The sequence below is a fragment of the Peromyscus maniculatus genome, chromosome 14, assembly GCF_049852395.1.
Source record: "Peromyscus maniculatus bairdii isolate BWxNUB_F1_BW_parent chromosome 14, HU_Pman_BW_mat_3.1, whole genome shotgun sequence".
NCBI classification, from domain to species: Eukaryota; Metazoa; Chordata; class Mammalia; order Rodentia; family Cricetidae; genus Peromyscus; species Peromyscus maniculatus.
Window position 1 is genome coordinate 76275890 of NC_134865.1, and position 26723 is coordinate 76302612.

The window sequence follows — 26723 nt, forward strand, 5'->3', positions numbered from 1 at the left end:
AGGGGATTCCTCAGAGAGCCACAGGAAGCCGAGTCTCGTTAACCCCACCCCAATGGAGCTGAGAGCAGAGAGCTGCCACTCAGGGACACCATTCCCAGAGGCCACAGAGACTGCAGCTTAGTGGCCCCAGCCCAAAGTCCTTTCTCCCCAGTATGGGCTCCAGGGTCCAATAACCCTGGATTCCAGTCTCACCTGGATGTGGGCAAGTGGCTTTATATCTTGAAAAGCCTCTGTTTCTCACCTCACGCTTAGGGATGAAGAGCTATCAGGCTTGAATCGGGGTGGGCAGTATGGGAATGCCAGCCCTTCAGTGCCGGTTCCCCACGGAAAGGCATCGTCTGTGTCTTAGTTAGGGATTCGATTGCTGTGAAGAGACACCACGACCACAGCAACTCTTACACAGAAAACATGTAATTGGGGTGATGGCTTACAGTTTCAGAGGTCAATCCATTATCATCATGGCAGGGAGCAGGGTGGCATGCAGGCAGGTGTGGTGATGCCTACATCTCCACCAGAAGGCAGCAGGAAGTTGACTGAGTGTCACACATTGAGAGAAGCTTGAGCAAAAGAGACCTCAAAGCCCTTCCCCACAGCGACACACTTGCCCCAACAAGGCCACAGCTCCTAATAGTGCCACTCCGTTTGGGAGGCATTTTTTTCCAAACCAGCACAGCCTAGTGAGCAGCGCCTCGGCCCTTCCTGCCAGCACCTCCAGGACTTCCTAGCTCACCCATTGTCCTGACCCCTAACTCCACTTAGTCCAACTACAGTATAAACAGTCTCTGCTCCTGCATTCTGCACTCAGAGAACAGATGGGGCCAAAGGAGCAGAAAGCGACACAGGGTAGGGGACCAACAGCATTGATAGTACCTGCTTGGATCCTTACACACACACACACACACACACACACACACACACACACACACACACACACACACGCACACACACACTTCTAACAAAGACTTTTTAAGCTTTTTAAGCTCCAACACTTCTCTCCAGGGACACCTTCCAACTCTATGGTAATTGGCTAGGAGGCGACATCACAGTAGCAGGGGTCTATACGCACTTTAAGCAAAAGAAGTTACATCGGAAAAGCACCCAGAAATGGCTAGTATGTCATATTCCAGCTATATTCATATGAAAGAAATAAAAATATCAGTCCCCCTCTGTTAAAAAAGTTATGCAAACAAGCAATCCACAGTGTCATTGTCATAGTTAAAAAACAGAGATATGTTCCCACCACCCCACCACCCGCGTATTGCAGTTACACCCTCCCCAGCCATTTACGACAAGACACAACTACATTCATAGTAAACAGCTCTCTTTTCTGCCTTTTCTTTTTCTCTCTTAAGTTCTGGGCATGGAACCCAGGACTCACACCTGTTGGGCAAGTGTGCTATCTCTGAGCCACGTCCTTGCCCTGGGAAGGGAGATGTGGGGAGGCTATGCTATATAACGAACACGATATCACCTGAGGACGGTGGTGACCAGCCCATTTCTGGCTTTATAGGTTCTTGCTGTGTGGCTGTGGGTAAGTGACTTCCCTTCTCTGGGCCTCAAGTTTCTTACCTGTGAGATGGGAAAGCGGAAAAGGAAGTGCTGATGTCCTTTGCCACAGTTCTGACCGAGGGGTGGACCAATGATCTTAGTGAGCATCAGGATTCGGCTCCCTGGGTCTGAGGTCAGGGTTCACCAGCCCCTGATTTCCCAGCAAAATGGCAGTGTGCAGGGGAGGCCTTATGGCTGAGGTCACAGACCAAGTAACAAGCCCAAGGCGCTGCCGTCCTGCTTGCCTTTCCTAGGTTCTGTGCTAAGATGAAGGCTGTACGTGGTGTAGCCTGATGCCAGCTTGGGAGGGACTTGGTCTGTGTGCATAGGGTGGTAACCTTGGAGTCCCTCTTAGGGCCTCAATATTCGTTATGTTTAAAGTGCCTCTCTGGGTCTTTAACACTGTGGTTGTGTATCTGATGCTAATGCCTGAGGGCACCGCCCCACCTACCAAACAAATTCCATCTGTAAAAAGGGGGCATTAAGTGTTTTCTAAAAGAAAAAAAAAAAGTGTCAGTTTAGGGTAAACCTGATTCAGTTTTAACCCACTTAGGAATCATCCCGGAATTCCCTGGTCATATTTCCAGCCTTGGGCACAGCCTGGAGTCACCCCAGAGGCCTCTGCCACACATACCTGGAGCCCACCTGTTTATTCCTGCCTGGGGCTAGATTATGAGCCCTGGCAGGGGAAGGAGGTAGGACCTGTCCAGCTCTGTGGTCCCACCAGCCTGCACAGTTCCTTCTTGGAAGGGAAGGGAGACCCCTTCAGATGGACCGAATCTCTTCCTCTCTGCCTAGCGTGGGCCTGTGTTTCCACTCTGCCCTCAATTCACACCCTAGCCCGGGGAATGCCCAACCACAATGATGGCACAGGCCTCCTGGGACTGGACCAGGCCACTGGCAATGGGCTTCACCCTTGCGCATAAGAATAAAAAGTCAAGTTCATCTTCCTTTTTCTTTCTCCCGGAGAAAACACACAAACAAAACCCCAGCCACTTCATCAAGACACAGGGTCACGCTCATGGTCACAGACGTGTCTCGCTGGTCTGTGCTGTCAGTGGCTGCCCCGTGGGGGTGGGGCGGGCTAAGTGCCATCACTCTGTGGAACTTGGTCAGTTCTCTAAGTTCTTCTGCTCCTCTCTGGGGACCCCTCTGTCACTTGTCTGGCCTCACCGCTCTTGGCCATCACCGCTTCCTTTATCTAGCCTACAGCCCAAGTCCTTGTGGCTTTAAAACTAGCCACATGCCCAAGAGCTCCAGGGCTCTGATTCTGTTCAGTTGCGTTCACAGCTCGGAGACTTTTGTATCTGGATTCCTGGGTACAGGTTGTCATAACAGTAACATGTGATTTCTCCTGTCTTCCAGGGATGACAGAATGCTAAGGCACGAGTGTCACAAATCCCATTAGGAAAACACACTGCTAGGGACTTCTGTAGGCACAAAGAGACATCGTATCTAAAGTTATCCACACTGAGCATATACATATACTGCGTATAAAAAAAAATCTGTACATTATTCCCTAACCACACATAGTACACATTTAGTATAAATAGACAGAAATGACATCGTAGAAAAAGCAAGTTTGTTCTGGGAACAGATGCAGCATCTAGACAGAGGCTCTTCTGGGTGTCTGGTCCGTCCAGCTTCCCCCAGCAGCCAGCCTCAGCGGGTCTGCAGAAAGTCACCTGTAGGCCCCAGTGGGCTAGGTGGGCGGGGGGCCGTTGTAACGAAGCATGAGAGCGAAGGAGCGGGCGAAGTTGTTGGCCAGGGCGCAGCTGCGCTCCTCCTCACCGGCCGGCAGCAGGAAGAGCAGCAGAAGAAAGAGCAGGAGCAGCAGCTGCAACGGCAGCGCCACGCGGCACGCTTTCCGCAGGAGTGAGCAGGGATTCCACCACCGCCTCTGCTGTCGACTCTGCGGACCAACACAAGACAGACCGTGAGCGACTACGAGGTTCAGGGGCCAGTGGGGCAGGAGGGCATGCTGGATAAATTGCGTGACCACAGGCGCGGTCTGTCCACCGCGGGGAGGGGTGCGATGGTTGGTCTTGGCTGTCAATCGAGAATCGCTATGGAAACAAATCTCTGAGCATGTCTATAAGGGAGTTCTCCATTGGGTAGAGGTGGGGAGACCTGCCCTAACTGTGGGCCACACCATCTCATAGGCTGGGATCCTGGACCGAATAAAAAGGAGAAAACGACCACACACACACACACACACACACACACACACACACACACACACACACACACACACACACACACACTTCTAACAAAGGCTTTTTAAGAAGCTAACGAGGAAATTGACAATCCTAGCTCATCTCAGTTCCAAGAGCCTTTCTGTGCCTCAGTTTCTCTACAGAGTATTATTACCTGTGTCCTACTCAAAGCTATCCAATAGAGAAAGGGCTCCACAGGAGGCGAAACTCCCATCCTTCATCCTCTTTGCTCTGGCCATCCGCCTATCCCTCAGTTCCCAGGAGTTGACCACAGAGACTCATGCCCACCATCTGTGAAGATTTTCACTATCCCAATATTACACCCCGAACATCTGGGCTCCATTTGTCACGTGTGTACACATGTGTACACACACTGTACCCGAGGCCTCCTGCTCAACTCTTCCCCTAGACCATGAGCTTCCTGAATGTTCCTAACTGCTCTGGGAGGCTGGTTGTCCTCTGCCTATTTTACAGAGGAAGAAACTAAAGCTATAGGAGAGTCAGTAGCCTGAGATCACACACAGGCTCAACTTCCATCAACACTGCAAAGCCCAGGCTCTCGCCATCACCCTACCTGGTGTCTCTCCTAAGAAACCATGACTAAAGATAATCACAAGGCAGCACTCTGGGCCTCAGCTGTCCACATGGGTCCCATTTTGACCCAGTATGTTGAGTATAGAAGTCATATCAATGCAACTGAGGCTTGGGGTTCTTTCCTAAGGCCTGGTGGGGCCTCATTCACTACCATAAAGCCAGACCAGCTCCAACAGCTCAAGGTGAAGAGAAGCCTGGCAGAGCCCAGCCCCGTGCCTCTCACTGTAGCTCCCTCAGCACCAACTTTAACCCTCTGCCTGCCCTGGGCCACACCGGTAACTGTTGTCCTTGTCTGTCCTTGGGAGCCCAGGCACAGAACTGTGTGAGTCCTCATGGTGAACACATTTCCCAGCTAGCCTGCCTACCTTGACCACATGTCTTCTTCCCTATTCTGAGTACAAAAAGCATGGGTTTGCAGCCCTGATCTCACTACTGAGGGCTCAGAGGAGCCTGTGTGTGTCTCATCTGTGTGCAGGCCAGGCTCACTTGATCTCTGTGTGAGCTAGGCAGGCCACAGAATCACCTTTTTTTCAAACTCCCAGGCTGATGGAGTAGGAAAGGAGACAAGGTACACTGAACTGGTCTTTGCAACTGGTTGACTTCCACGGTGGAAGACAATAGATGCAATGGCCAAGGGAAGGGCGACTTTGTCCTCACTCAAGGAAGGCTAGCACACATTCAGGGGCAGGTGTGTGGGTGTCAGCGTCGAATATCATCATTACATTTGGGTAACTGGGGAAACAGCAGAAAGAGGAGGAACCAGGGTAGATGTAGGAGTCAGAGAAGGCTCTGGAGGAGATGCTGTAGGTTAAAGCATTATCTTTTGTCAACAATGAGTATCATCATCCTATTTGGGTAATTGAGAAAATAACAGAAAGAGAGGAACCAGGCACAGATGTAGGATTCAGAACAACCTCTGCAGGGGGTGCAATCATAGCAAGAGGCAAGGAAGACGACCCCCGATACACTCTCTAGCCTGACTGACCAGGGAGTTACAGGCTCCATGGCTAGGGTGAGACTCTAAGACGTAGGGGAGGTATGGGAGTGGGAGGCTCGGAGACAGGAGGCCTGGAAAGCAACCCATGTAGATATCGGAAGTCAGACTCAAAACCTCAGTGTTGAAGGTCTTGGTGACAACTCTGTCATAACTCAGCAGTGCCCAGCTGCTTTGGGGTTCTGTGGGTGGAGGGAAGATGGCACCCAATGCGGTCTGAGGCCAGTCTGGGCCAGAGACAGTGTGACTGAGCGAAGCCCAGCTATTTATTCAGCTAGGAGGAGGGATGCAGCAGATTTGAGCTGTAAGCAGGTGACACAGAGAGAGTTCAGTGACGTCACTCGGTCCAGCCCCAACTGGCCTTGCTGTCCCCGGGCAGAAGAGGAAGAGAGCTGTCAAGAGCACTGAAGATCAGGCATGAGAATGTCCATCACAGCGCCCATCATACTGCTTTTTTAAACCTCAGCTGTGACAGTATTTTAAACCTCTACTATTGGAAGTCAACCAATGTCTTCTGAGGTTTGGTATTGCAGTACCCCACCCCGCCCAGGCATCTGTTGAAAGGCAACCATTATCTTACTACCAAGAAAGCAAACGGCCACCACCAACGCCAGAATGCACTTGACTGAAAAGTCTCCATAATTAGCTGGGACGCTGGGTTCAGTAGGTAGAATGCTTGTCTAGCGTGCGTGAAGCCCTGGGTTTGGTCCCCAGCAGTAGGTAAACTGGGGATGATAGTAACATGGGCACTCAGGAGATAGAGGCAGTGTTAGAAATCCAGGTTCGTCCTCACAGACAGTGAATTTGAGGCTATCCTGGGCTATGGGAGACTGTGGGAAGGGAAGGAGGGAGAGAGAGGAAGTGAAGAAGGAGAGCCTACATAAAGCTGTGCGAGCACACAGAGGAGCTGTGCACATAAAGCTGCGCGTACACGGAGGGGCTGTGCACATAAAGTTGTGTGCACACGGAGGGGCTGTGCCTTCAGCAGAGAACAAGGAGAATGACCTCATAGAAAGAGGGGCCAGAACGTTTCGCATTTGGTTGAAGGGAGGGGGAAAAGCCATTTCTTGGGAACTTGAGCCATAGGCAGGGCCTCCCGCAAATAGATAGGCTAAGTGGGTATCCCCAGTGTAGCCTAAAGAAAACCAGAACAAAATGTAATCACCAGCAGAGATTTTGACCTCTAAGAATCCCAGGTGAAGGTTTCTTGGTAGAGGGTGGAAGTAATCATGAGTGTTCCCTGGGAGGACTAGATTGGAACAGAAATCTAAATTCCAGAGAGGTGAAAATGTAAAACAAAAATTATGAATCTTAAAACCTTGGGAAGGGGAGGGAACAGGAGGACAGGAGGGAGGGGAAGCTGTGGTTGGTATGTAAAATAAAAGGGAAAAATGTTGATTATAGAAAAGCAGAAAAAAAAAAACTTTGGGAATACAATCAGGTAAACCCATGCCACTCCCAGGTGGCACCACACGTGGGCCTGTGTGCCCAGAGTCCCACTGTGCAGTGCCCATGTACCAAGAGAGCCTGGCTCTTGCAAACTGGAGAACAGCAGCGCCAGTCAGCTCAGGGCCCCAGTGAAAAGACTGTTTTCAGGGAGGGCAGCGACACGGCCCAGGCCACAGCAGGCCTTGGGGTGACTCACAGCCCAGCTGCCGCTCAAAAGGCAACTACGATTCGTGTGTGTCTGAGTGCTGCAGGCAAGCGTCCACGGGCACCGAGCTGCCCACCATGCTGGCAGGACAAATTTAATACATCTTAATTATTCTGTTTATGCAAACAAACAGGCTGAAGCTGCTGACGTAGCTGGAGCCTTGGATGACTTGAGGCCTGGAGGGAGCAGAGGAAGTGTGGGGAACCAGCCACACATAAATCATCAGCTCGACAGTGGGTGTCTTTCTTCCCTGTGGGCTGAACATAATATATAGAATGTTTTTATGTTGGTGAGATTACAGCGTTTGCAGAAGGTACTCCTGTTCTGCCTGGCTGGCCTCTGCGTATGTGAATGTGCATGCCATGTGTATGTGCGTGCGTGCGTGCGTGCGTGCGTGTATGTGTGTGTGCGCACACACAAGTATGCATGTGCATATGTGTGTATGTGTGTGCCCATGTGAGTTTAGGCACATGTGCATGTGTGTGGAGCCCTATCATATTTGCACATACCTAACCAAGTAAAAAACAACATATGGACTGTGAATTTGGATCTTGAATGTCCCATAGAGACTCGTGAGTTGCAGAACTGATCCCCTGGCTACAGTATTTGGAGGAATGGAATCCTTAAGAGGTGGGGCTGCAAATGCCCCAGCTGTTAAGAACAATGTCTGCTCTTGCAGAGGACCTAGGTTCGATTCCCAGCACCCACAGGGCTGCTTACAACTGTAACTCCAGTTCCAGGGGATCTGATACCCTCTTCTGGCCTCTACAGGCACTGCACACATGTGGTGCACAGACACACATGCAGGCAAACACTCATACACATAAAATAAATATAATGATAAAATAAAAGGACCTACTGGAAGGTCCTTAGGCCATTAGAGGGTGTGTCCTTGAAGAGGACCGTGGAACAGACCATGGTCTTCTCCTCTTCCTCTTCCTTTGCTTTCTGGCCATGAGGTGGGTAGTTTTGCTCCACCTCATGTTACAACCATGATGTACTACTTCACTAAAGGCCCAAAGCAACAGGGACAAGTGACTATGGATGGGAAAACTCTATAAAATCTGTGAGCCAAATAACCCTTCCCTCTTTATAAGCTGATTTCCTCAAGCATTTTGTAATAGTAACCAAGAACTGACTAACACAAGACTTGTGCATCACTGCTCTTTCTACTCTTGGAAGAAGAAGCAGGAACAGTGTCTATAGGCATCTGAGGCGCACGCGCGCGCACACACGCACACACACGCACACACACACACACACACACACACACACACACACACACACATACACACACAGCAATGAGAGCCCCTACTATGTGCCGGTTGGTAGGAAGGAAATTTTCCCAGCCTTTAGTTCAGTGGACTCCTTTCCTTCACTGGAAGATCATGGGCGAGTAATTTGCCAACTGTCACACACACCGGTGACTGAGCCTGGATTTGAATCCAGAGCATAAAACACCAGTTCTCAAAGTGTGGTCCCTGAACTAGAAGTGTGACCAACACCTGGGAATGTGTCAGAAACACAGATTCATGAACTATCCAAACCAGTGGATCTCGGGGCTGGGTGCATCCATCTGGGTTCACAGGGCATCCTAACTGTCTCTCCCAATTGTCTCTCCTAATTGTCTCTGATTATCAAGCTGCCCGCCATGAATGGCTTCCTTCTTCATAGGAAGTTGAGGTTCGTTCACTTAAAAGGAAGCCAGAATTGAAGTCAGCCTTTTATATGCCTACTTGTTTGAAACATAGCATGGATAAGCACATAGAACCTTCTAGTTTGTATACCCAGTGGTACAATGGCTGACATCTCCTAGCTGTAGCTAAACAGGGCTATTTGGTGACCATCAGGGCCATGAGCTCTCACGGCTGCTGCCCTTCAGAGCCCTCTGACACAGAGACAGCCAGGCTCCAGCTCCAAACAGATGTTCCTGCTGGTCTGCACCCAGCCAGGTACACACGCTCTAGAATGGCACACTGCCACTCTTTTGTTAAATGATGGGTTTGGAGCATATTAAACAGCGTGTGGCATGAAGTCATCACTGACTCAGGGACAACAAAATAAATGAATGACTAAAGGGAGAGACAGTCATTGAGGAACACGACCGTACTAGGGATCTGGTTGTAGCTACCACTTAGAATCTGCCTGACAGAGGTGTACAGTCTATGGTCCACAAGTCACATGCACCCCAAGATAGCTAGGGATGTGGTCCAACACAAAACTATAAACTTACTTAAAACACTGTGAGGGTTTCTTGGGGGGGGGTATTTTTTTTTTTTTAAGAAAAAACTCTTTGCATGGTATGTCTCAGTGTCAAAAGGTTGGACACCTCTGATCCACTCCAGCCTAGGCTGCATGGATGGGAACTTCCAACCATGGAGGGGCTTAAAGTGCAGCAACTACAGGCAGATTGAACACTGGTCTTGGGACTTCTGTCTTCCACCAGGGGCCACCAGGCCAGGCAGTCCGGGTCACCTGCCCTTTCCAGACACCCCTTCCTAGACCCTGAAGTTCACATCATTCTGAACTAGAGGGAAATCCTGGGTGAGACATGTCTGCCTCGGTATGTTCTGGTTCACACAGTCTTCACAATTAATTCGCGGAGTAAATTAAGTCAATATTGATGTTTTCATTTCACACATAGGAAAGGGAACCCCCAGGCAGGGTGATTTTTCCAAGGCCATAAAGCTGGTTGGTGAAGGGCCCCGGGCACAGCCTTGGTCCATAATAAACCCTTCTTGATCCACAAGTCATTCAGTCTCCCAAAGTTGCCAGAGGCCGGGAATGGGTCCAGGGTGCCCGCACCTGGGATTTAGACTCTGGGGAATGAGATCTGAAGTGACGATGCGTTCTTCAGCCAGAGTGTGCTCAGGGTTCGTGTCACTATGGTCAATGTTTGACAAGAAATCAAGGGCATCAGTGGGGACAGCAAGGGACAGAAATGGGGAGAAAGGCCCCAGGGATTCTTCCAAGGCACCCTACGAAGGGTTAAAGCATGAGTGTTGAGACCGAGGGCCGATGCCGTCAGCAGTCACATGCCTGGTGGACACATTAGCTCTTCTTCACGCCATTTTCCCCTCAGGCTTAGAGCCGAGCTAAGACTGCTCCTTGGTGTCAGTGTTAGGGTACAATGAGATGCTCTAGCCACAAGTGTCCTGGCCTGAACTGGAAATATCCCCACAGGCTCGTGGTTTTAACTGCTGGTGGTTCCTAACAGGGGGAGGTTGTGGAGCCTATGGGAGTTGGGGCCTAGCTGGCTGAAGGTTATACCAGGTCGCAGTCCCCAATTTATCCCTCTGCCTCCCCTCCCTTCTTCATTCCCCCATCCCCCGATCTCTCACTTTTCCTCTCCCTCTCTCCCTGGTTGGTCAGGAAGTGGACCGACATCCTCTGCCACAAGCTCCCAATGCAATGACATACTGTTGGATATTTGGTCACAGCACAGGCAATGGAACTGAGACCCCCCTAAGAACCAGTCCTGGTACACACAGCCCAAGCAGTGGAGGGTGCTACCTAGAGTGACTGGTACCGGTCTCACTTCAGCTGTGGTGAGCATGGGAAGAGCCAGAGTCTCAGTGGGCACCAGTGGAAACGTGCCTGGTAGAACAAAGGACTCCACCACCCTTTCTAATGTATCCCCTAGGGCCGAAGAGGCCACATGATCCAATTTGCCCAGAATAGTCCAGGCTCCTGGGTCAGTCCTGATTTACACCTGCTGGCACAGTAATCAAAGCAGTATACAGTCACTCTCCAGTGTGTTCTGGGTCTGGATGACGAATCTAGGGGTCCTCCTCCACTGTGTGTAGATCAAGGCAAATCTATGCACACTTGTCAATCCCTCCTTGAGCCTGGGGCTTCCCGAGAACACATACCTCAGGGCCCAGCCCATTACAACCCAAAGTTGGTTCTCTTCAGACCTCATGGAACATTCTAGAAAATCCAGACACCCTGCCCCAGAATCACAGGCCTTCTAGCCTTGAACATTCTCTGCCCTCTAGCTATGTGGAGCAGATGGCAGACACGTACCTTTTGGAATGCAGTCAGCTCCCCTGGAGAACTCTGCGTCTGTTATTTTAGGGAAGGGGAAGAAATGGCAAAAATCAGCTAGGCGCGTAAAACCTAAACCCCAGCAGAACCCGTAACAGAATATTCGTTTTGTCAGGGGAGTATTTCGTTAAAATTTCTGGTCATCTGGATAGCCCTGCGCCAGCAGGGGATTTCGTTTAATGAGCTTTTTAACACACTTCAGGTCCAGGTGGCACACTGTCTGGATGGCCTTGGCCAGGGCTGGGGACGTGGCCTAGCTGGCTTGGACTGGGCTGACACCTAGTGGCCAAACTGCCAGTTGTGGGGCCGGAAAAGCCTGGCGTGGCCCAAGCTCTGGCTTCTGGGCTCTGAGGCCTGAAAGAGGGCTCTCACCTATTCCTTCCTGGGCCTAGGAAACTTAACTTCTTTGTCTCACGTTGCTGTCAACCGTCTAGAGGGAAGGAGACCCCTCTCCTGGATGGGTGTGTTAGGAGACCACAGCATTTAATAAAGGCTATCATTATCCATGGTTTCATAGGAGACAGGAAATCCAGGAGATAAAAATGCTAGGTCAAGGTCAGAGGAAGGGAGGGCTGAGTCTCAGGACTGCTGGCCTCTAACTCATGCAAGCCTATGGCAGTGCCACACCACAGAGATGTAACAGAATGTTGCCTCTGCCAGTGAAGAACTACGACCCGAGCTTCTAGCATTGGGGTCAGGGGCGGGACTTAGCTATGCCCTCTGGAGAATGGGGTGCAGATACTCCAGCAGAAGGTGGCTATAGGCCTAAATGGGAAATGCACATAAAACTCTGACGTGGTGGAAGTAAGAGATCTGTATGCACTACTCACAGGACTCCAGCCTCACTGGGAGGTTAGATGGACAAATGATATGACATAACTCACGTGCCTAAGACCCAACAGTGTCCCTTTCTTCCTCTGAGCAGTCCCACTGGCCCGGTATATGGATGCACCAGAATGAACTAGATTCAGCTCTGTCTCTCCAAGCCATGGTTGCCTCCTGGGACCCCCAACCTTTACCCCCAGCACCTACCAGCAGGTGGCCAGAGTCCTTGAGCTTGGACTTGTAGAGCATCCAACGATAGCGCAGATCTTCCAGTTCATTGGCGGGGTCCCTTGCTGGCCTGAGACGGAGCAGGTTCTCAAAGAGGTGCTGGCCTTCTGGAATTCGGGCCTCCAGCTCCTGAGGGAAAGGCAGCATTATGTCTCAGCTGCCCAGTGGCCCGAGAACCCCCCTGGCTGGTAAGAGTACACCAATCAAGGGCCACCTGAGGCATGCTGGGAGATGTGCACAGGACCAGTAACATGAGACTGTCATTCAAGCAAGTTTTTAAAGAAATGTTTTTAGGGCTCAAGAGACGGCTTGATGGTTAAGAGTAATAGCTGCTCTTGCGGGGGACCTGGGTTCAATTCTTAGCACCCAAATGTTGCCTCATAACTATCTTTAACTTTAGTCTGGAGGGATCTGATGTTCTCTTCTGCCCTGCAAGGGTACCAGGCACCCATGTGATGCACAGACATGCATGCAAGTAAAACACTCCTACACATAAAATAAATATTCTTTCAAAAATTGGTCTCAGAAGTATTTATTTTATGTATATGCATGTTTTGCCTGCATGTATATATGTGCACCATGAGTATGCCTGGTGCCTGCAGAGATCTGAAGAGGGTGTCAGATCCCTTGGAACTGGGGTTATAGATGGTTGTGAGCCACTATGTGGATGCTGGGAACTGAACCCAGGTTGTCTTATGAGAGCAGCAAGTTCTCTTAACTTCTGAGTCATCTTTCCAGCCTTCATCTATGCATCCAGAATCTTAGAGAACACCCCCACAGTGTTTACTTTTACCATTGACATTCCAGGACCACAAGTGGCCACCATCACAAAGCAGTCACCGTGGAGCATGCCACTCTGTTGGCATTTCTGAGGCGGGCAGAGTTGGTGTTAAGTTGGGTAGACTTTTTCTATCTAAGTAGACCACAGCTCTCCTGTAGGATGACACTTCCTCTTCTCAGGAGTCCTGAGAGGTGGTATGATGTGGGATGGATGAGGGGGTCTACAGGTTGGAGTCTAGGCTTCAGCCCCAGGTTTGGACCCTCGCTAAGCTGCTCAGGACCTTCCACAGTGCATGCTGGGTAAGAAGTCATTGTTGTTATGACTGGAGTGGAGGGTGGGAAACAGATCTGAGTTGGGGGTAGGTGGGTGCGAAGACTTGCTGGTGATGTGCAGCTCCATCAGCAGGATGAGCCATGCACTGAGAACACAGCACAGCATTCAAAGCCATCAAGGGGCTAATAAATATGGGGGGCTAGGCAGGACAAAACTCAAGGGGGTGGAAGTGCATCTCCATGGCAGAGCACTTGGCTAGCATGTCTGAGGCCCTGGGTTTGGTCCCCAGCACTGCAGAGAAAACCAAGCCACGACAGAAGCTCTGGGGATGGACAAGAACCCAGAGAAGCAAGGCCTCTTCAGACCTCCTTTTGCTCTTAGGATTTTTGCCAACCTTGAGGGAATGATACCAGCTTTGAACCAATCTATGTTTCTGCAGCCTCCCACGGGTGAGGTGGTGAGAGTCAAAGCCTGGGCTCTACAGGGGAGGGGACCCGCCATTCCCTTTGTAGATGAGATGCCTGCACGCTCATTCTCAGAGTAAAGGGAGCCATTAGTGAATCTGGGCCTTGAGCATGCTTACTCACAGCCTAGCTCCAGATCATCTTAGTGGTCCAGGGAACTACAAGACTTGAACTTGGACTCACTGGTCCCAGAATCATAAAGCCCCCACTTCTCAGAAATAGAAAAAAAAATTCTCTCTGGAGGAAGAAATTATCCTAACTCCCAAATTAGTTTTATGTATATTTTGTTCAGGACAAAAAGTAATCACAATAAATCCATGACACCAAGAATGAGAAGCAGAAATATGTGACAGAAATACTCCTAAATGCCTGGAGGTATCAGAATTATTAGGCAGTGTGATTATGGTGGGTTACAGTTCAAAGAATTAAAAGACAAGCTTAAACATTTCATCAAGGATGTGATGGAAGCCAGAGAATGTAACCAACCAGACCAAAGGGAACCATATAGAAGTTCTAAAACTGATCACCATGACAACCAAAGTTAAGATCTTAATAGACATATGTAATAGCAAATGAGACACAGCCAGGAAGAGAATTAGCCAGGTGGAAGTTGTGTCAGAAAAAAAAATATTCAGAATTCAACACTCTGAGTCAAGGGCAAAAAATACACAGAAGAAACAGACAAAAATATACAGTGGGAAGGAAAAAATGTGGATTTCAATAACATGCGAGAAAAAGACATCAAGGCAAAGGTGATATTCTAAGAGATCTTGTCAGATATTTTTCCATAAAGACCCCACATCATGAAAATAGTCACCATGATTGCCAAGCAGGATAAATAAGAAATTTGGACCCTACACTATCACTGAGATGTCATATAAAAAAAGAGAGAGGAGAGGAAGAGTGGGCTTGATTAGGGAGGTCTTGGATAATGACGTAAGTTTGAACTCCATACTAAAATGTTTTCATCAGGGGGTCAAGGTCAGATTAGTGATTCTGTTGGGTCATGGCTGCCTACAGAAGGAGCCATGACCTGGGTGACACCCCACCAGAAAGGAAAGCAGGGAGTGTACAGAAAATGCAGAGAGGACAGAAACATCCAGGAAGTGGACTTGAGAAGGGTTTGATGCCTGCTATGGGTTGTACAATTGTTCCTTCCCAAACCCATGTGGACAGTGTTGGGACATGGGACCTTTGAGAGATGACCTGGCCCAAGGGTGGGATTAATGACCCTCAAGGATGGGACTAATACTGTCACAAAAAGGCCTTTTTAAAATCTCTTTGCCTCTTTGTGCCTCCTCCATCTTTTGGCCATATGATGACACAAGAAGGAAACCTTGCTAGTTTCTGATACTTGGACTTTCTAGCCTTCGGAGTAGTGAAATTCTTGTTGGTTATAAATTATTCAGTCTGGAGTATTTAGCAATAGCAACAGAGCAAGATTAACAAGATGGCATGGAGGAGAGAGTATTGGTAGACCAAATACAAGCATGTGATTCCCTCTGCCCTGCCTGCAACACCTTTGACTTTACACCAAGGGGCGGAGTCTCTTTCTCATCCCTTGAATCTGAGATAGCCTGTTGACTTTCTTTGTGCAGCAGAACACAGAAGAATCCATGTGACACTAGCATGCAAGTTCCTATTCTAGGCATTGAGTGGTCTGGGCTGTCCCACATGAGAATGAGACACGCATGGTCCATGTCATGTTTGTCTCCACCAACTTCCAGCCCCCCACCAGAGCTACCTAGTTGTTCCATATCTGACAAAAGATAAGATTGTCCAGAATATGTGTCTTGAGCCCCAGAATTGGCAGAAACCAGGCTGAGCTCAAATCACCAAGTGTCAAAGTCACGAATTAAACAATAGCTATTGTTTTAAGCAACTCGATGTTGTGGTGGCCTATGGCACAGTGGCAGCTAACTAATACTGGAGTCAAGTGATCAGTGGTGATATTTTTCAAATAGAGAAATATAAAGTGGGATGGATGGATACATGCATAAATGGATGATTAATGCATGCATGGATGGACAGATAGGTGGATGCATGGATACATGTGTAAATGGATCATGCATGGATGGATGGATGGGTACATGCATGGATGGATGCATGCATGCATGGATGGATAGATGATACATGCATAAATGGATCATTGATGGATGGATGGATGGATGGATGGATGGATGGATGGATGGATGGGTGCATGCATGGATGGATCATTGATGGATAGATGGATGCATGCATAGATGCACAGATGGATAAATGGATGAATGGATGGACAGATGCAAGGAAAAATTAGTTCTAAAATCTTTGAACCCAAACAATTTAAAACTATTATACAGACTCAGGATGGCTTACAAATGACTATTAAGCATGAACTCCTTCATTTGAGAAACTTCTGGTGGCATGGACCACATTAGGAATCATTCCTTGGAACAAACCTGTAGCTTCATCTTTCTGGTCCTCAAGTCCTTGGCTGTGGCTGTTCTCATTCCGATGATTCCAACTAACTTGGAGTTTTCCACCTGCAGCCACTGTTCAAAGTCCCTCAGAAGCTGGGAGTGATCTTCATGGAGGTCATGCTCTTCCAGTAGGTTTGCCTGCAGGCAAGCATGTGTTTAGATGTGAGAAAGGCCTGCTGGTCATGGACCCGGGGATCCCACCAAAGCTGAAGATGAGGATAGGGGACCTGGAGGGCATAGGGGAGGCTCAGAAGGATGATGAATGGGCCTCTATTCATCTATATATAGGAGCCAAGAGCATCCCTCACCATCACTTCTCTGGAGTTCCAGAAGTCATCATCATCCTTGACCAGGACACCTACCCAGTGGTCATCATCCTTAATCAGGACACCTACCCAGTAGTCATCATCCTTAACCAGGACACCTACCCAGTGGTCATCTTTCCTCCATTCTTGTGGAGATGTGGGCAGGGTGAAATGAAAGCCAGTCCAGCTAAGTCCTTCCCTATCCCTTGGTGGTGCCCAACTCTTCCCTGATGTGGCTGGAGAGCCCTGGGTTCCAGTTCTACAGGCTCCTTGAAGGTTGAGCTTCTCCCCTCCCCCTCCCTGGTGCAGCCTGCAGCTGCATCCCGGTACCCTGAAGTTATACTCCCTCCAGATCATATGCCTGGTGCTTGTTAGCCATGCAGAATCAGGCTACTGGGTCAGGACCTGCATCTCCGACCTGTTTGCTATATGGGGTCAGCAGTAAGTTTTAAAGCCCAGTCCTCTCCTAACACAGGCTGCTGCAGGAGCTCAGATAAATGGGGGGCAGTCTTGTCCAGGGGTGTTCCTGACCTTCTAATGTGATCTGGGACCTCTGAGATCTTAGATCCCCAAAGACCCTCAGTCCTTTAGCAATTGATTACTTCTGAGGTCATATTGGAGGCAAGTAACAAGAAAGTAGATGCATTCTATGAGCTAAGCACATGGTCCAGGGCAGGGAGGGAGCTGTGATGGAGGCCCCCACCTCCTCGATTGGCATGGGATCTGACCTTTCTCCCAAAGCCTGTGAGACTCACCCCATGCCGATGCCTGGGAATAGGGTCCTGGGGGTTGATGAGAAAGCCAGACTTCGGGATGTTGTTGGTGAAGAGTAGTTTCTTCCCCGTGTCCACTTCTGTCCTCTGCAGCTGCTGGTTTCTGATGAGACTGGAAAGAAAAATACACTTACTCAAGGCAGCCATGTGCTGAGCATCCATCAGGTCCCAGGAGAAGCAATAGTACTGGGGCACCAAGGAAACTTTGGAGATTCACCATGGTTAAGAACTTAGCAGCTGGGGCTGGAGAGATGGCTCAGCAGTTAAGTGCACTGACTGTTCTTTCAGAGGTCCTGAGTTCAATTCCTAGCAACCACATGGTGGCTCACAACCATCTGTAATGAGATCTGGTGCCTTCTTCTGGTCTGCAGGCAAACATGCAGGCAGAACACTGTATATATAATAAACAAATAAATCTTAAGAAGAAGGGGAAGGGGGGAGGAGGAGAAGAGGAAGAGGAGGAGAAGGAGGAGAAGAGAAGAAGACAAAGATGAGGACGAAGAAGAAGGAGAAGAAGAAGAAGAAGAAGAAGAAGAAGAAGAAGAAGAAGAAGAAGAAGAAGAAGAAGAAGAAGAAGAAGAAGAAGAAGAAGAAGAACTTAGCAGCCACCTTTGGGGACCATCAGAAGGCTTCCCAGGCACATCATGCCATTTCTTACTATAAACCCACCTTACCATACCAGCAAGGCACATACACCTATTGATGCAGCTAAAAAGTAAGCTCAGGCAAGAACAGGATGGAGGCTAACTCCCCAGTGAGGGACGTTCTCCAATCCTCAGAACCCTACCAGAATCATTAACTGGACCAAAGATGGGGATATCCCCAGATTCCTGGCACCATGCCTGGCATACATCTCAGCTTTAGTCAGCAGCTCTAGGGACCCTAGGTGATGAGGAAGCATTGTCTGGGACAAAGTGGGGAGCAAAGAAGACCCTTACCTCAGCAGATTCTCCTCTAGCAGCCGCAGGGCCTGCCAAGACTCCATTAGCTTCCTCAGATCCTCCTGGACCATAGCCGCCCCCTCTGGGGAAGACTTCTTCATCACAAGCTGGCCCAGTGCTTGGAGCAGGGACAGCTGGACCTCTCTCTCTGGAATTTCAGCCAGCAGCCTCTGTGGGACACATGGATGGACATATACACATGTGAGGTACTGTACCCCAGTATGAAGGTCCCCCAGAATGCTTGAGGGGAATGCAGGCGAGAGAAGGACCCAGCACCTTACCTCAGGTCCAGTCTCTTGGGACTCAGCATCCCACAGATGCACATCCCCTTGGTGTGTCTCCAGCGTCTGGGTTACCATGGTGACCCACTGCTGCAGCTCTGAGAGCCGGTGGCTGAAGGTGCAGTGCTCTCGGACGCTCTGCTGACACCTGTCCACAAGGTCCTGCGGCAGAGCCAGGAGGTCTGAATGCTGCTTGAGGCAGACTGCAGATGATACCCCACAAATGATACCCAGACCATGCCCCCCACAAGTATTAGGGGCCATCGCGGGAGATGGCGGAGAAAGGATGTAAGAGCCAGAGAGGATGGGAAGGATGCTATGACATGATATGGCTGGTAAACACACGGATTCACAGCAGCTGTAGTTACCGGTACAAAACCAAGCCGGTTAATACCACAGCTTGGATAAGACAGGGGCTCATGAGGCCTCACCCCTACCTGAGGAGTGGTTGGGAGCTGAAGGCTCTTGGGGGATGAGGAGTTATTTCTTCTCTGGGGTGTGGCCTCTTGTAGGCTGCCCATTTTCAGGGGATGGCCCCACACTTATCCCCATGTGGGCAGCACTAACTACTCAGTGGATTACAACAATTTTAAAAAAAAAAAAGAAGAGGGGATGAAGGTGGGGGAGGCATGTTGGGGATGGTCCAGAAGGAGTGGGAGAGGGGAGTAGGGTGGATATGATGATTTATTGTATACATGTATAAAATTGTCAAAGGATAAATAAAAATAGTCTTTAAAAAGAATGGGCAGCTTGTGACTCCCCCCACCCCTGCAGCATTGTGGAGGAATCCGCAAGCATTGTGTGGAGGGGTGGAGCAAACAGCTCTGAGGTCAGGGCTGAGGGTAAGCGATGGACAGTACATGGGGGTGGGGCATGGGGCAGGCTGGTGTCACCCTAGGTTTTGTCTGGGGGCCCTTACATGGGTCTGTTTGTTCTTTAAGATTCATGGAGCCATAGCAACGTGCTTTCTTTTCTGTATATGACTGACTCTGTATAGAGGTTTTCAAAGCTACCTTGCTTTTTTTTTTTTTTGGCGCGGGGTGGGGGTGGGGGTGGGGTGGGGCTCTATCCCTGGATCCCGTTTCCTAGGCCTGTTACTTTCTCAGAAGTCTGATTCATGAGCCTTTCTCTTCTCTGTCTCCAGGAAAACTGGGTACTGTCCTCAGAAGGATGGCCGTTCTCCATTCTTCTGCCCCCCTTGCCTGGGACTCTCTGAGCCCCCCTTTCCAGCCCACCATGAGCCATTCAGACTCCGGCCCTCTGCCACTGTTCTCACAGCATTACCCTGAAGGTCTCATGCCTCTGTGCTGGGCTTCCAAAGACCCTGTCTTTTAAAAAAAAAATCACTGCGGAGATAGGGATGCCAGGCCCCTGCCAAGGGGCTATACGCCCAATGGGGGTGGGGGGTGGTTCAGTATCCCACATACCGCACCTACTTTCAACAACCCATCAAAGATGGCCTCAAATGTTTTCTAATCCCTGCTACTCTATATCCTCAGTGCCAGGACCTGGGTACCAATACTAACCACCTCCAACGGCTTCCTGCCATAGGGACGTGTGGCCTCTGACACAGGAGCATGCTCCCTGTGGATGTGATAGTTACTCTTGCTTGACCCGATCTAGAATCACCATGGAAACAAGGCTCTAAACGATTGTCTAGGTTCAGTTAACTGAGGTGAGAAGTTCCATAAATGTGAGCTGCCCCACTCCACGGGTCGGGGCCCGGGACTACATGAAAATGGAGAAAACTGGAAGCAATTGGATCTCTGTGAGTTCAAGGCCAGCTTGGTCTGCACAGGGCTCCAGAGTCCATCTCTCTCTACTTCCTGACTGAAGACGCAGTGAGATTGGCTGCTCTAAGCTCCTGCCGCTGTGGTTCCCTGAACTGTGAGGCAAAGCAAACCTTTCTAATGCTGTCTTTGTCAGACATTCTGTCAGGGATGACAGGACATGAAGGCCACTTGGCTGTGAGGGAAAGGAGAGTTTACACTCACTAGACATAACAAGAGCTGAATGTCTGAATAAGGGGGACAGTTTCCCTTTACAGAAGCACGATGGGATGTCACCCTCTTGCGACCACTAATGACACCCAGTAATGTGTCCTCTAATGACTGGCCTAGCTCATCATTTGGATATAGTTCTTGGGGCTGACATGTGGAGTTCTAGGGGCTTCTAGAAGCTGAGAACAGTGCCCTATCTCTCTATCCCCTTCCTTTATCCCTGAGACTACAGATGCAAGTTTACTGAGCAGAATTAGTGAGTTCATCCAGACCCAAGGAGTCGCTTAGGCCAAGAGAGCTCCTTAGGTCCTCAGAGTATGGCATCATCTGTTTCCTGGAGACTCCTGCAGAAGCATTTGGGGCTGAGAGTGGAGCGGGAACCAAAAGTAGCAGACAATATAAGGTATTCCTACTCCATGGAGGGAGGGAGACAGAACTGCCCCACATGCCACAAAACTGCCTCATGCCCACCTATATCCACAGTGATTAAAAGCCTATTTGCCATGGCCTGGGGTTGGGCTCTGTGGTAGTCTGAATGTAACTGGCCCCCATGAGCTCATAGGGAGAGGCACTATTAGGAGGTGTGGCTTTGATGGAAGAAGTATGGCCATGTTGGACAAAGTGTGTCACTGTGTGGGTGGGCTTTAAGGTCTCAGATGCTCCATCTATGCTCGGTGTAGACCCAGTTCATTTCCTGTGGCCTGGAGATTAAGATGTAGACTTCTCAGCCTCTTCTCCAGCACCATGTCTGCCTGCACACACTGCCATGTCCCACCATGATGTAATGGACTAAGTCTTTGAGCTGAAATCAAGCCCCAGTTAAATGTTTCCTTTATCAGAGTTGCTGTGGTCATGGTGTCTCTTCACAGCAATAGAAACCCTAACTGAGACAGGGTCTAACTCCACACACGGGTGCAAGGAGGTCTCTGAAGTTCTAACAAGGCCACTGGCTTGTCTGGGAGCACACCCGTCCTATACACAAAGGGCTTCTCTTTGGTTTGGTCGAGATTTTATCTCACTCCTTAGAGGTACATGCTGCCTGATGTGACATCAGTGATGGTGACATAAAGGGAATATTTCCTGACCTCTCCTATGACCAGAGCTATCTGTAGCCACTTATGTATGACTTGATTATAATGCCTCTTTAAGAGTTTCTTTCTATTCTAGACATTTCTAGATTGTCTGTGAGAGTGGTGTGCCCACCTGTTAGCTTCAGGGTGGTAAAGACGGTGTTTGCTATGGAAATGGGGTGGACAGGGCCAGGTGGGCTGAAGAAGTTAGCCTAGCACTGAATTTTCTTGAGGTGTGGCCAGGGATCTGCTTGAACTCCCTGAGGCTTAATTAAAAAGCCAGACGACCCAAGCCTGTCTAAATCCGGGTGTGTAGGGAGCCTGGAGCCTGCATAGCTTCTTGTCTCGGTTAGTTGTCGAGAAGTCCGGGGTTCTAAGCATCATCCATCAGATTGCAGGAAGTAGAATCAATCCTGTGCACCAGAAAGTGCTCAGAGGACCACTAGAGGGCGCTGAAAACAAGGCTCTGAGGCCACCAGGGCTGGGGACACAAACAACTGTGTACCCACGCAGGCAGAGGAGACAAGGCAGCCTTTTCTGTTCTCCATCTGTGGCCCTCGTCACAATGTGAAAGCCTGGCATCACTCACTCACTCGCTGATTCACTGTCCCATCCACCCAGTCCCCAGGAAAGCAGGGCCCTGTCTGTCAGTGTGAGCTGCCTCCACCACGGGAGCCCAGAACAGCAGCCGGCATACAGAAATAGCTCAACAACCAGAAGCTACACAAACGAGGATGAGAAGAAAGAGAGATTGGAAGGAACAGAGGATGGAAGGAGAAAGGACCCAGGAGTGTAGGACTCTAAGACCTGGTCCTCGCTGCTTAGGCCCTTCACTGGTCCCTTACCTCCAGGGACCTCTTCAGGACTTGCTGGTCAGAGGAAATCTGGTCCACTTTGTGCTGGTGGTTAGAGTTCTCCTGGGCAAGAGGCCTCACAGCCTCTATCTGTGTCCCCAGATCGAGACCCTCTTCCTGCAGGCCCTGTGATAGAGAGAAGAACAAGTGAGCTTGGCCACCTGCTTCTCCATCTAGAAACCCTTCCATCCCAGAAAACTCTCCATCCAGAAGACCCTCCATCCAGGAGACCCTCCATCCCAGGAAACCCTCCATCCAGAAGACCCTCCATCCAGGAGACCCTCCATCCCAGAAAATCCTCCATCCAGAAGACACTTCCATCCCAGGAGACCCTCCATCCAAGAAGACCCTCTATCCAGAAGACCCTCCATCCTGGAGTCCCAGTGGGGTAGGGACTCTGAGTGGGAGAGTCCCTGGTTGGGGTTCTCAGGATAGCATGTTCTCTCTATGGGTGGTCCAATAGATTCCTTTTAAGGGGAAATGAATCTTTAAAATTCAGACACAAATATCCTGGGGCATTATTAAAATAAACTATAGGAAAGACCAGACAGCATCTTGGGAAAGAAACTCACGTCTGGACTCTCATTTGGTGACCATTGGCTGTTATGAAGAATTATACCCACTTCAGTGTTAAAGCCTCAAATGTACCATGCTTAATGTTTTCCAGAGAATGCTGTCAGCTTACACAGGAATGGTGTTTGGGTTTGAAACAATAAACACAGTGTCATGTGCATGATAAAAACCAGTAAAGCTCCTCAGCTGGCTGGCGATTACCAATGACCCGCCTGCATGCAGTCCACACATGATATAAAACATATCTTCCTAATCACAAAATTGGTTTATTCAACTGAAAGTCTCCGGACTCACCAAAAATAGTTCATACGACAGTTAATCTCAATTGTCAACTTGACTGGATTTGTGTCATCTAGGAGACACCCCTAGGTGTCTATGGGGGTGTTTCCGAATAAGATTAACCAAAGAGGGAAAACCCACATTGAATGTGGAAGGCACCGCCCCATCAGCTGGAGCACCAAATCAAATAGAACTGAACTGAGTGCTGTTGTTCAGACTTCGGAACCCAGGGGCAAACAAAAGAACTGCTTGTCACTCAGTTAGACTCGACTCAGCGGCTCGGGGGTGCTAAGAGCCCCGCTGGGGCCAGGAACTGTCAGCTGAAAAAGCGAAGGCTCCACTGAGACCCAAGTCAGATCCCCAGTAAGAACCTTGGGCTCAGGCTGGTGACTGCTTTGCACCTTGCTGCCAGAAGGAGGAGCTCCCACGCAGGCAACCGTGTGCCAGGGGACAGTCACGCCTCACCTGCAACCTTAGGAGCTGAACCTGCTTTCCAGGAAGGTCCCGCTGAAGTCCTTTCTCTGCTTGGATCCTGGCTTGGAGGTCTAGGAGTTTCCTGTGGAGGGGGTCAAAAGCCACCCCGAAGTCCTTGTGCTGGGCGAGCAGGCTCTGCAAAGAGAACTACAAGTGAAGCATTTTCCTCAGGGCACCGTGGGAGACCTGACTCTGGGCTGGACTGATCTCTATACTGCGCCTGATCCACCTCCTCCAGGAAACACTTCCTGGTGGGCCACTCTAGTGTTCTCTTACCTCACTCTAGCCATGGTCCTCAAGAACAGCCCTCCCCCACACACCAAATCTCTCCAGAAGCTTGTTTGTAGATAAGGTTTTGTTAGAATACAGCCCCCGCCTACTCATTTCCTTATCATTCTCTGCTCTAGAGGCAGAGTTGGGCCAACTGACAGACACTGGCATCTACACTGCCTGGGCCATTGCAGCAGCAGCCTGTAGACAAGAGGGTCTCAACCTTTGGTTCGAAACCCTTTTGGGGTCAAATGAACCTTTCACAGGGGTCACCTAAAATGATTGGACAGCATAGGTATTTACATTATGATTCATAACAGTAGCAAAATTACAGTTTAAGAAGTCATAACAAAAATAATTTTATGCTTGGGGGTCACCACATCATGAGGAACTGTATTAAAGGGTTGAGGCATTAGGAAGATTGAGAACCATGATCTGGAGCTTTGCTGAGACCGCTCTGCAGACACCTCCTGTAACTGTCCGTGTGTGCTTGTCTCCGCCAGCCACCGCCATGGTTTGAGAGTGGAGACTTGACTTCCTTTCTGGTTCCCCCAGCTCTGGCAACCCTGCCTGATCGTGCTGATGAAGTGAGATTGCTGGCCTGGGGTCAAGTGACGCAGCCTGAACCCTGACCCCTCCACCATGAGGTACCTGACAGACTCTCCTCACCTGTAAATCAGGGAGACGGGCAACACCTCCCCCATAGTGTCAGCTGGACAAAGATTAACAGGTGCCTGGCCCCGAGCCAATACCTGTAGACCGTAGCTATTATTATCATCATCATTACTGGCCGCTCAGCAAACATTTGGCAGCTAGAACAGGCTGTTTGCAGAATGCCAAGCCATTGCTTTGACTTACTGCAGTCAGAAGCACGCCATTAATAATATTCACTCGCTGTGGAACAATCTTTTTGCGCACTGTGAATATGTATTACTCTCATCGGTTAATAAAGAGCTGACTGGCCAATAGCTAGGCAGGAAAAGGTTAGGCGGGACTTGTGAACAAAAAGAGAGCCCGGGGAGAAGAGGGAGGAGTTGCCAGGAGACACGGAGAGAAGCAAGATGAACATGCCGTGGTGAAAAGAGGTAGTGCCACGTAGCAGAGAGTAGATAAGAAATATGGGTTAAATTTAAGTTCCAAGAGCTAGTTAGTAACAAGCCTAAGCTATCAGCTGCTCATTTATAATTAATATTAAGTCTGTGTGGTGATTTGGGAGCTGGCCAGTGGTCACGGTGAAAAACTCTGCCTACATTCACTCTTAGGATCATGGTTGGTTAAAGTTAGCAAATGCTTGTATCTGCATTTTCTATTACATTTAATTTACGTGTGCGCATGAGAGCGTGCGTGCGTGCGTGTGTGTACGTGTGCGTGTGCGCATGTGCGCACACCCATCAACAGGTGGCAGTCAGATGACAACTGTACCATCTGGGCCCTGGGGGTTGAAATCTGGTAGAAAATGAGCAGCAAACACCTTCACTGGTTGAACCATCTCCCCCACCCCCATCTTTGCTTATCCATCAGCTCTGCAGAAGACAGTGTGGCTTGATTGAAACCTAGGGAACGGGGTCAGGAGTGACCAGCAGCAGACAGGTGACTAGGGAGCCAGTGAGAGGGGTCACATGAGAGTCCTGCCCTGCCCATAGACACAGAACCTGAGATCGTGGGAAACAGAGGCATACATCCAGAGCCACTGGGCAGGGGTGGAGCTGAAATCAGAATACCAAGAAGGACTGGGCCCGCCCCCGGCCAAGCTCCAGGGTGAAGCGGCTGATGCTCACCTGTAGCTTGCTTTTCCTCTGCAGAAGGCTGTTATGTAGTAAGTCTCTGTCCCGCACAGAACTTGCCACCTGCTCCAGGAGAGCAGCTGCTCTCTCCTGGCCAAAGATGCTACCCAGCAAGTCTGTCTTCAGCTGCAGCATTGCCAGCTGCTCTTTCAGCCGGGAGCTCTCTGCCAGGGCTGCCTGTGGGAGACAAGGTACCCATGCACCTCCGACAGCCAAGCAGGCCCAAGCTCCCAATTCCTACTGTTGCTGCGTGGGATCTGTGACTCTGCAGGCATCTGGAGAACCGGCACAGCAGAAGCAGACAGGTGGGGATACATCGGAAGGTCCTGAATTTCAGGATCCATGTTGATTTTCTCTTACCCACCCTCACCCATCTCATTATCAAAGGCCAAGGAACATGTCACCCCCTTTCCTGTCTGGGAAACCCGTGCCCCCTCCATCGTCACCACCGCCAGCTATGGCACAGGCTCAGCCTCTCACACCTGGACCACAGCTCTGCCTGCCTGTTGCTTCTAAGCTGGGGCCCCAGAGCTGACCTTCCACACCTCACTGGCTTGATCCTCCATGTGTCTACACCAGTGGTTCTCAACCTTCCTAACGCTGCAACCCGTTAATACAGTTCCTCATGTTGTGGTGACGCCCTCCCCACCATAAAATTATTTTCGTTGCTACTTCATAACTGTAATTTTGCTACTGCTAGGGATTGTAATGTAAATATCTGATATGCAGGATATCCGATGGGTGTCGCAACCCACAGGTTGAGAACCACTTTTCCACAGTGACCCTCCATCAACAACAGATCTTCTGACTTCCTGGAAACACCTTGCTTTGGACTTCTGGCCTTGAGGACTATGAGACAATAGAATTTTTTATTTTTTAAGACAAGGTTTTACTCTGGAGCTCAGGCTGGTCTGTGGATTACTACATAGCCTAGGCTGGTCTTGAACTCACAGTAATTTTCCTGCCTCTGTCTCCACAGTGCTGGGATTATAAACACGAGCCATCACATCATAGTCCACAGCTGTATGGCATGATC

At 49.7% G+C, this 26723-nt stretch overlaps 1 protein-coding gene across 5 annotated transcripts in view; it reads right to left on the reverse strand.

Annotated features, from left to right (window-relative positions):
- Window positions 1-890: 890 nt before the first annotated feature.
- Window positions 891-26723, reverse strand: part of Syne3 (spectrin repeat containing nuclear envelope family member 3) — an 83323-nt gene continuing 57490 nt past the window's right edge. For 4 of the 5 annotated variants that reach the window (XM_076551324.1, XM_076551323.1, XM_076551325.1 and 1 more), the window contains exons 9-18: window positions 25682-25864; window positions 23625-23768; window positions 22299-22433; window positions 18384-18545; window positions 18100-18272; window positions 17144-17273; window positions 16063-16221; window positions 12086-12235; window positions 11033-11071; window positions 1110-3460 (exon numbers count right to left, since the gene is read on the reverse strand). In XM_076551324.1, coding sequence (XP_076407439.1) covers window positions 3251-3460; window positions 11033-11071; window positions 12086-12235; window positions 16063-16221; window positions 17144-17273; window positions 18100-18272; window positions 18384-18545; window positions 22299-22433; window positions 23625-23768; window positions 25682-25864 — 1485 coding nt within the window. In that variant the 3' untranslated portion in view covers window positions 1110-3250. Of the gene's footprint in view, window positions 3461-11032; window positions 11072-12085; window positions 12236-16062; window positions 16222-17143; window positions 17274-18099; window positions 18273-18383; window positions 18546-22298; window positions 22434-23624; window positions 23769-25681; window positions 25865-26723 lie in introns of all 5 variants that reach the window. The other variant, XM_006997031.4, reaches the window with a different exon arrangement.